Source organism: Coenobita brevimanus, chromosome 5 (assembly GCF_032717465.1).
Source record: "Coenobita brevimanus isolate Jiangsu-jjx chromosome 5, ASM3271746v2, whole genome shotgun sequence".
NCBI classification, from domain to species: domain Eukaryota; kingdom Metazoa; phylum Arthropoda; class Malacostraca; order Decapoda; family Coenobitidae; genus Coenobita; species Coenobita brevimanus.
The window spans coordinates 38,766,076-38,780,811 of NC_136958.1; the positions used below are offsets into that span (position 1 = coordinate 38,766,076).

Genomic DNA, 14,736 nt, shown 5'->3' on the forward strand with positions numbered 1-14,736 from the left:
ATAAACATTCTGGTACTTATGGACTCTAACCGAACCTAACCTAACCGAACCTAACCGAACTCTGAAAAACCCATTCCTACTGCACATGCATGAGGTAAGTTTAGTATGGAAAGAAGTACAGTATGACACTTTCTGGTAAGTATAGTATGGGAAAAAATACAATATGAAACATTCTGGTAAATATAGTATGGAAAATAGTACAACATGAAACATTTTGGCTACTTACAGCAAGTCCCTGGCCACCTCGATGAATAACCGCCTCCTCTCGGACTCTGACAGTAAGAACGATTTCCTGAAGCACTTGCACTACACTCTTCCTGAAGTCTTGCACTGAACTTAGTCACTAACACACAGAAGTCCGTTCTTTTCACAGTGTTCACTTTAGTCCAAATAATGTTCCATTAAATTTAAGTGTTGCACATTAACTTTTCCCAAGTTTTTAAGTTTCCAAAGCCAAAACAAAGAAGGTTAGTTACGTTAAATTTCTTTTCTACTTAGTCTTTTCTCCCAACTTGAAAACCTTAACACAACACACCGTTTTTTCACTGCACAACACTCAAAATTCCCGTGTGGTCTAGTGGAGAAGTTCTTGCTGTTTATTCACTGTCAGAGCCCGAGAGTATCACTGGCAGGCGTCCAAGGGGTGCATCGGTGGGTAGTGGTGATGGCGTACCGACTACAGAAGACTCTGAAGACAGCCGCAAACTCACGTCGAGCGGTGACTCCACTGTAGCTGATGTGCTGGGCTGTGGCTCGGAGCATGAGGGCCTGTCTTGGGAGGCAACGGAGTGGAGCCAGGGCTTGGCACAGCAGGGGTCACGGGCCTGAAAAAACTGTCAATCGTTGACTGACGAAGGACCGACGATTCTGGCGATTGATGATGCGCTGCCGGAAAGCACGCACTTCCTCCACGAGTCCCAAGGGCCCCATCTCCCTGTCGCAGTCCGGGTGTTCCAGGTAGTCTAGGACGAACTCTAGATGTTCCCGGAGTGCGCTCAGCTTGGGGATGGCTGGAGTAGTGTCCTGCTGGGCGGAGTCTGCATCATCATCGCCTTCGTCGTCGGAATCTTCAAGTTCGGGACTGACACCAGCAACCGAAGACGCGATCTCGATATCAGACAACGTCTGATACCCAGGATCGCCCCTCGTCGTCGTCCAACCACTCACGAACATCGTCCACATCAACATCGTCGCCGTGCGTACGTAGCCGTGCATGGAAGTCATCCACGTCAAACCCTAGGAAATCGTACTCCACATCTGTTCCGAGAAGCAGACGAGACCAACCATTTTCAAGAGTTTTCACAGGGACTTCCTTCCATGCACTAGCCCAGTTGTACAGCGCAGACTTGATGTTGTAGCGGCGAAGGTTTTCCAAAGTCCGCTTGCCTCGAGTGTCACGTCCTTCCCTGCGCTCGTCCTCGTCCTCGAGAACCACCATCACCTCGTCCAGGAACTTCCGACGGTACAGGCGCTTTGTTGCCACGATCACTCCTTGGTCCATTGGTTGAATGAGAGCAGTCGTATTAGGTGGCAGAAACATGCACCTAATACGGCCATTCTCAGCAACCAAGTCCTTGTCGCACGGGTGGGCAGGTGCATTGTCGAGGAGAAGGAGAGCCTTTACCTGGTCGCGAGGAATTCCCAGTGTCTTCGTCTGGTAATGTATGACCTCCTTGGCCAAGTGATGGTGAAACCAGTCTTTGAAAATCACAGCTGTGAACCATGCTTTCAAAGAATGGTACCATACGACAGGAAGGACATCCATCACCCCACGAAGGCACCGAGGCTGCTTTGCACGGCCAACAATAACGGGCTTAAGCCGGTGCATGCCGTTAGCATTGGCACAACACAAAGCAGATATCCGTTCCTTAGAAAGCTTGCGGCCAGGTACACGCTTCTCCGTCTCATCGGCGAGAGTGTTCGTTGGCACCGAGCGATAGAATAGGCCAGTTTCGTCAGCGTTATAGACTTGACCGAGTGAGGCCCTCCCTGTCGATCAAGCCTTTCACCTTGTGCCGAAACTCGTCCACTCCATCCTCGTTAGCGTCCAATGCTTCGCCATGTGCTTTACGGTTAGTAAGGCCATGTCGCAACTTGAACGCGAAGAGCCAACCCTCGGATGCCTTGAAGTCTAGGGCGTCGTGAAGCCTTGCAAACTTCTCAGCAGCAGCCTTCAGCTCCGTTCCACGTACCATCACACCAGCTGCACGTTGCTGTCGATACCAAATCAACGTGGAGCGGTCGATCTCTGCATACTTGGGAGTAAACATAACCTTCCTCTCCACGTTGCGTTTGCTTCTCGACGAGAAGTCAGCCGTGTACTGCATGAGCTTGTCTCGGGAACGCTTGATATCAAACAAAGTCGACCGGGCCAGGTTGAACTCGCGGAGAATGCGAGAGGAAGACCAATCCGCATCAACCTTCTCCAATATCTCCCGTTTCTTCTCCAGAGTCAACACCACTCTCTTCCTTTTCTCAGGAGGCGGGGCCATCATCACACACACTAAGAGTAGGGCAGAGAGCAGCAGGAGGCCTTGCAGCAAGTATGGCACCACCACAAAAGCGAGCACGTGGGCAGCCATTACGAAGAGCGCAGGTCCAGTCGCGGTGAGAGACAGGCGGGAAGTGGGGAGGATGCAGCGGCGCTCTATCGGACGTCGGAGGAATGACGAACCAAAACAATGCTCTCACGCGGCGCGCGCGGCAAGTTCAAATTACGGACGGCAAAAAATCGGTTTTTTTTCCAATTTTTTTGGATTTTCGGACCATTTTGGGAATGTTTGATCCCAGGACGATAAGGTTCGGTTAGTGGGGATGTTCGGTTATTGGGCGTCCGGATATTAGAGTGATTACTGTATTAGGCTGGATGGTATGGAGCTGACGAGGGTGGATGCATTTAAATATCTGGGATCCACCCTATCAGCAGACGGTAGTGAAGATAAGGAAATAATCGGAGGAATCCAAGCAGGATGGAGAAGCTGGAGAGATGTATCAGGAGTATTGTGCAACAGGAAAATGTCAGTGAAATTAAAGGGGAAGGTGTATAAAACTATGGTAAGACCAGCAATGACGTATGGGACGGAGGCACTACCTGTGAAGAAAGTACACGAGAGGAGGATGGAAGTAGCGGAAATGAGGATGTTGCAATGGATGTGTGGTGTGACAAGGGAGGACAGAATCAGCAATGCAAGGATCAGAGGAACAGTGAAAGTGGTGGAGGTTTCGAAGAAGACACAAGAGGCAAGACTTAGATGGTACGGGCATGTCGTGAGAAGCGACGGACAAAGTGACGAGAGGAGAGCACTGGATATGGAAGTACAGGGAAGGAGGAGGAAAGGAAGACCCAAGATAAGGTGGAAAGATTGCATAGTGGCGGATATGAGAGAGAAGGGTCTGGATACAAACATGGCAGGCGATAGAGGCAGGTGGATGAGGCTCATCAAGAACAGTGATCCCATATAAAGATGGGGTAAATAAAGCTGACGAAGAAGAAGATATATATATATATATATATATATATATATATCATCATCATCATCAGCTGTTTGAGTATCCACTGCAGGACCGGCCTATCCCAACCAAAGTGGGGACGATACAGCCAATGTATCTCTACCAAGTGGCTTAGGCTGTCTAGTAGAGATTGTATGTAGGGTGAGAAGTGCTTGTAAGTGTAATTGTAGTGTTGGAGTGGCTTTGGATGTGTGTGTAGTCTGTGAACCAAGTGTAATCGGCCCGCGCAAGCCGACTGGGTGCAAGCATACTTTACAGTAAGCGACACTGGTTCAACCACAGCACCCTTTGTGTCCGCCAATGCAGTACGTGGCCGGGTGAACACTCCCAAAGTTTATTACCCTGGCGGGGTGCGAACCCTGGTCCACCTGTGTACGAAACGCACACTCTACCACTGTACCACAGAGGCTCTCTCTCTCTCTCTCTCTCTGTATATATATATATATATATATATATATATACAGTACATCCTCACAGTACGCGAGTTCCAAGTACACGATCTCTCTCGTACACAAGGACCTATTTTTTTTTTTTTTTTAGTGTATTTTTTATTAATATGCGAACTGAACTCCTTGTAAGCGAGACAGGCAGCAAAGAGTGGCCCAAATCCGAGGTTACCCCAAGTACACGACATTGCCTCCCCAACAAGCGATAACAGATAAAGGTCTATCTATCTATCTATCTATTGCCAGATGCCATAATTCCATAAGGAGTGGCCATTTGACTTTGAGTTATTGGTTTTATGGGGAGGGGCACTAACCCTCCACCACCCAACTTGTTGACACATAGGAAGCATGTATGGGTTGGTTATAGGAAGCATGTATGGGTTGGTTATATGGTTACCACCCAGCTGTAAATGGTTTCTTGGCTTACAGGAAACCACTTGGCTTGTCACTCAATGTAAAGCCACCTGTAAAGGAAAGAAGAGCAATAAGAAGTGACAGGAAAGATGGGAGATATAGGAAGAGAGGAGGGCAGGCACAGAAAAAGAATGATATAGGCTAAGGAAGAAGTAGAAAGCACTACATCAACTGAGTTGATGATGGTCGCCACCACCTACCACCAATGATTTAACTAGTAAAGCCATGATCTTGTAGGTTTACTTTATCTTAGGTAATATGTCTTAGATAGTTTCCCTGTATAGTACAATACTTAGGTCTGAAAGACATCTCAAGGGCTGCCCATGAAGGGGGGTGCCGCCCATATGTAATTTTTCCCATAAGATTATGTATTCACAGTACGCGAATTCCTAGTACGTGACGTCCTCTGCCGCCCATATAGGCGCGTACTAGAAAGATGTACTGTATATTCATATATCTATCTATCTATATATACATATATATATATATATATATATATATATATCATCATCAGCAGCAGCAGCCATTTGAGTATCCACTGCAAGACCGGCCTATCCCGACTGAAGTCAGGACGATACAGCCAATGTATCTCTAGCAGGTGACTTGGCTGTCTAGTAGACATTGTATGTGGGGTGAGAAGTGCTTGTTAGTGTAATTGTAGTGTTGAAGTGGCTTTGGATGTGTGTGTAGTCTGTGAACCAAGTGTAATCGGCCCACACAAGCCAACTGGGTGCAAGCATACTTTACAGTAAGCGACACTGGTTCAACCACAGCACCCCTGGTGTCCGCCAAAGCAGTACGTGGCCGGGTGAACACTCCCAAAGTTTATTATCCTGGCAGGGCGCGAACCCTCGTCCACCCGTGTACGAAACGCACACTCTACCACTGTACCACAGAGGCTCCATATATATATATATATATATATATATATATATATATATATATACTATATTAGTGGTAGGTGGGGGCACTCATCATCCACTCACTCGATGTAATGCTCCTCTCAGGTGTCTGTCATTTCCTTTACTCCTTCCTTCTTTCTTTCCTTCCTTTTCTGTCGTTCTTTGCTTCATTCTTTCCTCATCCTTCTGCCTGCGGGAGACTTTACACTCCCTCTTCTATCTATCAATCTTTTATACTTTCTTCTTCCTTCTTCCTATGGGTGACTCTACACTAAGTGACAAACCAAATGGTTTCCTGTAGACCAGGGAACCATTTACTACGCTGGGTGGTAACCTACTAAATTAAGGCGCCTGGTGGTTTAGTAGGTAATTATGGTACTCCAAATGGATTAAGCCAGTAAAGGTTTCATCTAAGGGGTGGTTGGGGTTTATTGCTCAAGTAATGACACTCAGGGATGAGTAAGACTGGTCACTCTCATCTTAAATGTCAGGATCAACTTGCCTCACCCCAGGCATTCAACAAGTTTCCATCCACTCCATATATTATTAATACTTTCCACAATCATTGTCTATCCACCCTGTCATATGCTTTCTCCAAATCCATGAAGGCCACATACAATTTCTTTCCCTTCTCTGGACACTTTTCCACTGAAGATCTACGAATGAATATCTGATCTACACAACCTCTTCCCTTACTAAAGCCTCCCTGTTCTTCTCCAACTAATTCCTCTGTTATTTCCCTAACTCTGTCAATACGTATCCTACCGTATACTTTTCCTATTACACTAGGAAGTGTTATCAGGAACACACCGAGGTGGTTTGGCCATGTGGAGAGGATGGAGGGTGAAAGACTGACGAAGAGAGCGTATGTGAGTGAGGTGGAGGGGGGAAGAGGGAGGGGGAGGCCGAGGATGAGATGGAGGGATGGGGTGGAGAGGTATATGAGAGAGGGGGGTGTGAGTTGGGAGCAGGGCAGTGAAATGGCAGGGGACAGGGCGACTTGGAGGCAATTTGTTTGTGGCCACCCCAAACGGGACTGAGGCGTCTGGCAATAGATAGATAGATAGATAGACTAAGAAGACAAATGCCCCTATGAATACCACACACTTCTTTTTCCCCTTTCCCTTTGTTCAAGGGAATAATTATACCTGACTTCCAAACATCTGGGACTTTACCTTCCTCCCAGGCCAATCTGCACATCTTCCACATCCATTCTATATATATATATATATATATATATATATTTTTTTTTTATGCGAGGAAGAAGGAACCAAAGGCCATGAGACCGCAGAGTTCCCTCCAAGAGAAAAACAAAATACAAGAGAGCGCCAAATTCAAGATCCATTCATTTCGAGATGACTGGACACACTGCATTTGAAAGACTGGATATCATAGGCAGCAGGAAATACAGACAAAGGGAGACAGTTCCAGAGTTGACCTGTTGCATAAATGAAGGACTGGGAGTGACGGTTAACTCTTGCATTAGAAAGTTGGACAGAAAAGGGATGAGAGTTTGCTGCTAGACGGGTGCTACGCGCCCGTCGTAGAGGTGGAGGAATGCATGCAGACAGTTCAGAGGAGCAGTGACCATTAAAGTAGTGATAGAAAAGAGATAAAGATGCAACAGTGCGGCGAAGAGACAGAGGTTGAAGGGAGTCAGTAAGAGGAGGAGAGTTAATGAGACGAAAAGCCTTTGACTCCACCCTATTGAGAAGACCTGTATGTGAGGAGGCTTCCCACATGTGAGAGTTGTACTCCACACAGGGACGGAAAAAACCCCTGCATAGAGTCAACAATTGTGCAGGGGTAAAGAAAGAATGGAGTCGGCTTAGCACACCCTATCTCTTGAAAGCAGAATTTACACGAGATGTAATATGATCTTTCCAAGATAAGTCCCGAGTAAATGAAACCCCAAGGACGTCCAAGGATGATGCAGGATTAAGCTGAATATTATTAAACATTAGTGGGTATACCTGTGGAAGATTCTGACAGGTTGATAGGTGTAAGAACTGAGTCTTAGATGCATTAAAAACAACAAGATTATTTTTACCCCAGTCAGAGATACGAGCCAAGTCAGACATTGGGTGTGCCATAGCCTCATCCCTTGTCTGTTGAAGTAACTGCTGAGATGGGCGTTGCGGGAACCGAATGGAAAGGTGAAGGGTGGAGCCATCAGCGGATGAGTGGATAGGGTTAGATGTACAACTTAGAAGGTCACTGATGAATAAAAGGAAGCGAGTTGGTGATAGGACAGAGCCCTGAGGAACACCACTGTTGATAGATCTAGGAGAAGAACAATGGCCGTCTACAACAGCAGCTATAGAACGACCTGAAAGGAAGCTAGTGATGAAGGCACAGATAGAAGAATAGAATCCGTAAGAGGGCAGTTTGCAAATTAAAGATTTATGCCAGACTCGATCGAAAGCCTTTGAGATGTCAAGTGCAATGGCAAAGCTTTTGCCAAAGTCCCAAAAGGAGGCTGACCAGGAGTCTGAAAGGTAGGTGAGAAGATCGCCAGTGGAGCGTCCCTGACGGAACCCGTACTTACAATCAGAAAGAAGGTTGTGATATGAATGATGCCTTAAAATTTTTATATTGAGAATTGACTCGAAAACTTTTGAAATACAGGACATTAAAGCAATTGGACGATAGTTGGAGGGTTGGGAGTAGCCACCCTTCTTTGAGACTGGCTGAATGAGAGCAAACTTCCAGCAAGAAGGAAAGGTACATGTTGACACACAAAGGCGGCAGAGGTTGCCTAGGCAGGGTGTAAGCACAGAAGCACAGTTCATGAGAACAACAGGAGGGACTCCATCAGGCCCATATGCCTTGTTAGTATTGAGGCCAGTGATGGCAGAAAATACGTCAGCTGAAGAAATTTTAATGTCAGCCATGAGGAAGTCAGAGGCGGGAAGCGATGGAGGAACAGCACTGGAATCGTCTAAGGTGGAATTGGAGGACAAAGTCTGTGCGAAGAGATCTGCTTTATCAGTAGAAGAAATAGCTACAGAACCATCAGAGTAGAAAAGAGGAGGGAAGGATGATAAGGTAAAGTTGTTAGAAAGGTTTTTGGCAAGGTACCAGAAGGAGCGGGAAGAATTCGAGTTGGAGAGTTGAGAGCATTTAGTATGGATGAAATTATTTTTAGCAGAGCAAAGAACAGACTTAGCACGATTCTGGGCAGAAACGTAAAGATGATGTGATTCAGGGATGGGTTGGCTCCGGTACCTTTTGTAGGCCCTCTCCTTGTTGCGGACAGCATTAGAACAAGCGCGATTAAACCAAGGCTTTCTTGTGTTCGCCAAAGGATATGAGAAAGGAATGTATGCTTCCATGCCCAAGAGAAAAACTTCCGTAATGCGCACGGCACACTCAGATGGCTCCCGGCTATGGAAGCAATAATCATTCCAGGGAAAATCAAAGAAGTACTGCCTGAGGGCCTCCCAATCCGCGGCTCCAAAATCCCACAGGCGACATTTCCCTGGAAGCCGTACTGGAGCAATAGGACAGGTTAAGGTGATAAGGTTGTGATCGGAGGAACCCAACAGAGAGAAAAGATTAACAGTGTAAGCAGAAGGATTAGTTGTAAGGAAGAGGTCAAGTATGTTGGAGCTCTCTCCAAGGCGGTCTGGGATACGGGTAGGGTGCTGTACAAGCTGCTCTAGGTCTGCCCTTTCCTCTCCATCCTTCTTTCCTTCCATTCTCATCTGTCTTTCTTTCCTTGTCCTTCTGCCTACGGGTGACTTTACACTCCCTCTTCTGTCTTTCTTTCCTTCATTCTTTCCACTTCCTTCAGCCTGTGGGTGATTCTACACTGAGTGACATGCCAAATGGTTTCCTGTGCACCAGGAAACCATTTACTAAGCTGGGTGGTAACCATATAACCAAATTTTGGCGTCTGGTGATTTAGTGGGTAATTATTGCGCTCCAATTGGATTGAGCCGGTGAAGGTTTATATCCAAGGAATGGTTGGGGTTGATTGCTCATGCAATGCCACTCAGAGATGAGTGAGGCTGGTCACTCTCATCTTAAATGTCGGGTCCAACTGCCTAGCCCCGGGCTCCTACGCTCCTCATGGGGCAATGTAGGATTGGATGATGGATGGATGGATATACAGTATATATATATATAACTGAGAAAATGTATTAAATGTACAGTACTATTTCTTACATACCCTGACACATATAAATGATACTTTACTTCTCCCTCTTAAGGAATCCTCATACTGAGGTTGGCAAAGATATAAATGATCAATACTTTCTGTTAAGGAATCCTCATAATGACGGTGGCCATTGTACATCTCAAGTTTTCAATGGACTGGAAGTTATACCAAGAGCCCCAAACCAGCTAGAGTAATTACTTCACAACAGTTGCTGGATGGTGTTGGAAAAAAGAAATCTTAGATGTCATATGAGTTGTAAAACTCTTGAAAGTCTAACCCTGGACTACAACTCCATTAAGCAGTGACTGAGTTTCCTGATTCATGTAATGACTGTGTGGTTAGTTATCCAACTTGTTGCCACACATCAGTACTATGGTAGTACCTCCCAGGGTCCATGGTTGCAATCCACCTACTATGTATATTATTTCTTACTCATTCATTCATTCATTCATTGCCAGACGCCATGTATCCCAGACGGGGTGGCCAATGGCTTAGAGTTAATTGTTTTACAGGGAGGGGCATTAATCCTCCACCAACCCCACTTGACACGTAGGGATGCCAACAGCATCTGGTGTTCCCAGGCGGTCACCCATCCAAGTACTAACCAGACCCAACGTTGCTTAACTTCGCTGATCGGACGGGAAGCGGTGTGCTCAACGTGGTATGGCTGTACCTAACTCATCCAGATTTATAGAAACTCTTCTAACCTGAATAAAGTCACCTGCATATATCTAGTATATACAGTAATCCCCGTACTATCCAGACGCCCACTTTCCGGACATCCCCACTTACCGGACATTTTGGTCCCGGGATCCAATATTCCCAAAATGGGCCAAAAACCACAAAAACTTCGAAAAAATCCGACTTTTTCCTGCCCGTAATTTAAACGACGCGCGGCATGGGCCAGCTGTGTTTTGGTGCGTCGTTCGGTCACCGTCTGCTAAAGCACCCCTGTATCCTCCCCACTTACCGCCCGTCTCTCGTTGCGTGTGCACACTCGTCGTCATGGCCACCCACGTGCTCGCTTTTGTGGTGGTGCCTTACCTGCTGCAGGCTCTCCTGCTGCTCTCGTGCCTCTTATTAGTGTGTGCGATGATGGCCCCGCCACCTGAGAAGAGAAAGAGCGTGGTTTTGACTCTGGAGAAGAAGAGGGAGATATTGGACACGGTGGATGCGGGATGGTCTTCCTCATGCATCCTTCGTGAATTCAACCTGGCCCGATCTACTTTGTTTGATATCAAGAGATCCCGAGACAAACTCATACAGTACATGGCTGACTTCTCGTCGAAAAGCAAACGCAACGTGGAGAGGAAGGTGATGTTTACTCCCAAGTATGCTGAAGTCGACCGCTCCATGTTGATTTGGTATTGACAGCAATGTGCTGCTGGTGTGCTGGTGCGTGGCACAGAGCTGAAGGCTGCTGCTGAGAAGTTCGCAAGGCTTCACGACATCCCAGACTTCAAGGCATCCGAGGGTTGGCTCTTCACATTCAAGTTATGACATGGCCTTACCAACCGTAGGTCTCATGGCGAAGCTTTGGACGCCAACGAGGATGGAGTAGAGGAGTTTCGGCACAAGGTGAAGCGCTTGATCGACAGGGAGGGCCTCACTGTCGGTCAAGTCTACAACGCTGACGAAACTGGCTTATTCTATCACTCTTTGCCTACAAACACTCTAGCGAAGGAGACGGAGAAGCATGTACCTGGCCGCAAGCTCTCCAAGCAACGGATATCTGCTTTGTGTTGTGCCAATGCTAACGGCATGCACCGGCTTAAGCCCGTTATTGTTGGCCGTGCAAAGCAGCCTCGGTGTATTCGTGGGGTGATGGATGTCCTTCCTGTCGTCTGGTACCATTCCTTGAACGCATGGTTCACTGCCCACATCTTCAAAGACTGGTTCCACCACCATTTCGTCAAGGAGGTCATCCATTACCAGACGGAGAAACTGGGAATCCCACGCGACCAGGTAAAGGTCCTCCTCCTCCTCGACAATGCACCTGCTCACCCGTGCGACAAGGATTGGTGGCTGAGAATGGCAGCATTAGGTGCATGTTTCTGTCGCCTAATACTACTGCTCTCATCCAACCAATGCACCAAGGAGTGATCATGGCAACGAAGAGGCTGTACCGAGGGAAGTTCCTGGACGAGGTGATGGTTGTTCTCGAGGACAAGGACGAGCGCAGGGAGGGACGTGACACGCGGGGCCAGCGGACTTTGGAAAACCTTCGCCACTACAACATCAAGTCTGCCATCTACAACTGGGCCAGTGCATGGAAGGAAGTCCCTGTCAAGACTCTAGAAAATGGTTGGTCTCGTCTGCTTCTCGGAACAGATGTGGAGCACGATTTCCTAGGTTTTGACGTGGATGACTTCCATGCACGTCCACGTGCACATGGGGACGATGTTGATGTGGACGAAGTGCGTGAGTGGTTGGATGACGACGAGGGCGATCCTGGGTATCAGACCAAGTCTGATATCGAGATTGCATCTTCAGTTGCAGGTGTCAGTACCCAGCTTGAAGATTCCGACGAGGACGGCGACGATGATGCGGACTCCTCTCAGCGTCACACTACTCCACCCATCCCCAAGCTAAGCGCACTCCGGGAACACGTAGAGTTCGTTCTGGACTACCTGGAGCAACCGGACTGCGACAGGGAGATGGGGCCCCTGGGATTTGTGGAGGAAGTGCACGCTTTCAGGCACCGCATCATTAATAGTCAAAATCGTCGTTCCTCGCGTCAATCAACCATTGACAGCTTTTTCAGACCTGTGACCCCTGCTGTGCCCAGCCCTGGCTCCACTCCATTGCCTCCCCAAGACAGGCCCTCATCCTCTGAGCCACAGCCCAGCACATCAGGCACGGTGGAGTCACCACTCGACACGAGTTTGTGCCTCTCTTCAGAGTCGTCTGCAGCGGGTACTCCATCACCAAGACCCAGCGACACACCCCTAGGTCACCTGCAACAGCTACTCTCAGACTCTGACAGTGATTAAACGCCTAGAACTTCTCCACTAAACCACACGGGAATTTACAATGTTGTGCAGTGAAAAAAAAAAACAGTGCATAGTGTTACGAAATTAGAATTCTGAGTGAAAAGACAAAGATTTAATAGACTTTCAATGTAACATAAATTAACTAGAGTGTGTTATGTTTAGAAAATGGATTTATGAGTGCAAAGACTGTATGTGCAGAGTGCAACACTTATTTCATTAACATACAATGGAGCGCAAGTAAGACTAGAGTGCGCAGTGTTAAGAGAATGGAATTCTGAGTGCAAATGACTAAGTTCAGTGCAAGACTTCATGTACAGTGTACTGCAAGTGCTTCAGGAACTCCTTCTTACTGTCAGAGTCTGAGAGGAGGCGGGTTATTCATCGAGATGGCCAGGGACTTGCTGTAAGTACCCACAATGTTTCATATTGTACTGTGTTTTCCATACTGTACTTACCTCTAACACTCATTTCACTCTTTTATGTCCCTTATTGGTGTGAATAGGGTCTTAGGTGCTATGCATGTGCAGTAGGGAGGTGTTTTTCTGAGTTCGGCTAGGTTAGGGCCCATAACTACCAGTCCAGGAGCCAGGGACTTGTTGTAAGTACCCAGAATGTTTAATATTGTATAAACTCACCTCTAAAACCTCATTTTATGGTTCTTTTGCATTTATTCCAGTCTTTTATGTCCCTTATTGGTATGATTTGGGTCTTAAATAGGTGCTATGCATGTCCAGAGGGAGTTGTATAGGTGTTTTTCTGAGTTAGGGTCCATAAGTACAAGTCCAGGAGGCTGGGGCCCACTATCCGGACGGGACCAATTTCCGAACATGCCTTTGGCTCGATTACGTCAGATAGTGGAGGGTTTTTTTTTTTTTTTTTTTTTTTTTTTTTTTTTTTAATGTGTCCGACTTCTGGGCATAGGCTTCACAGCTTGCTCTCAAGGCCCAGTAGTCCTCCTACATACCATACACCTCTCTACATGTCACCACTTCGGCGCTAACACCCACCGTCCATATTGAATACATGCTAGGGCTGTCTCATACAGGACTGGTGTATTGGTATTAGCGGGGGTACTTTTATGACATGTCGGCGGGTTATCTGGTAGATCAGGAAAGTCTGCTTTTATGAAATTCAAATCCTTAAACTGTTCCCTGCCCCAGCCGGGATTCGAACCTGGGTCCATCAGGACTGCAGGCCGCCTCTCTACCGATTCAGCCACCGCTGTATAGGACATACAGAAGGAAACATACATCCGCCAAAACTGGCTATACAGTACAGCACATATATTTGCAGCCTTGAATATGTTTTTTATTATACAGGGTGTCCTGCAAAATACTGTACATAAGAAACTGAGGTGGCTCTTCTCTGGAAGTAAAAAATGCTATACCATCATGAGATTAACTTTCAGCCATTACAGAGCTACAATTATTATAAACCTTATGGGTGACTTACCATTTTAGTTCACATCATCAATAACTGTAGCTCTGTTATGGCTAAGAACTGGACCCAGGTAACACTTCTTAAACTCAAAATTAGCCTACAAAAGTGAGAAATGCAGAAAGTGAGAAGTGATAATGTTGGGGGTAGGGTACCAAGAGGTAGACCAAAAAAGACCTGAGACGAGGTCAGTGAGTGTGACCTCGGGGATAGGGGACTAAATAGGAAAGCTGCCAGAGATCGAACAGCAGTGATAGCAGCCATTAGGTGACCAAGGCCAACACATGCAAGCATGTTGGAGCTTTCACAAACGAAACATAAACGAAACTAAACAAGTTTCTTGCATATATCACATGACACCCTGTACTGTATGCCTGTAAGTGGCTGGGGGGGGGGGGGCTCAACAGATACAGTTACTCTATCCTTACCTCCTCTTTAATTGTGCTTACAGACAGCAGTACTTCTCCAGAATCTTTACCTGGAATTGTAAACGATAATTAATGTTAAAATAGTTATTAAAAGGAGATGAAATTATTCAGTACACACCATTTCAAACACCCATACTTGCATGCAAGCACACACACAAGCACGTGCATGCATGCATACATGCATACACACACACACACACACACACACACACACACACACACACACACACACACACTAATTGGGTACTGAAGGAATGAAGAGAACAATTAGTGGATAAAATTTACAGTTTACTTGTGTGTTCTTTGGAAGAGGGGAAAGTGCCACAAGAATGGAAGAGGGCAAATGTGGTACCAATTTATAAAGGAGGAAACAGAGAAGAACCCCTGAATTATAAACCAGTGTCTCTAACCAGCATGGTCGCAAAATTGTGTGAGAGAATCCTG

The 14,736-nt window shown here is 46.7% G+C and overlaps 1 protein-coding gene and 1 non-coding gene across 2 annotated transcripts in view; both read right to left on the reverse strand.

Moving 5' to 3' along the window:
* The window catches only part of LOC145398854 (serine/threonine-protein kinase PAK 2-like), a 77,379-nt gene that overhangs the window by 50,093 nt on the left and 12,550 nt on the right, over positions 1-14,736 (reverse strand). The window contains exon 3 of the mRNA XM_080271624.1: positions 14,293-14,342. Coding sequence (XP_080127750.1) covers positions 14,293-14,342 — 50 coding nt within the window. The remainder of the gene's footprint in view (positions 1-14,292; positions 14,343-14,736) is intronic.
* On the reverse strand, positions 9,991-10,109 carry LOC145399384 (5S ribosomal RNA). Its single transcript, XR_013897293.1, has one exon. It is a non-coding gene; the product is annotated as a 5S ribosomal RNA (ribosomal RNA).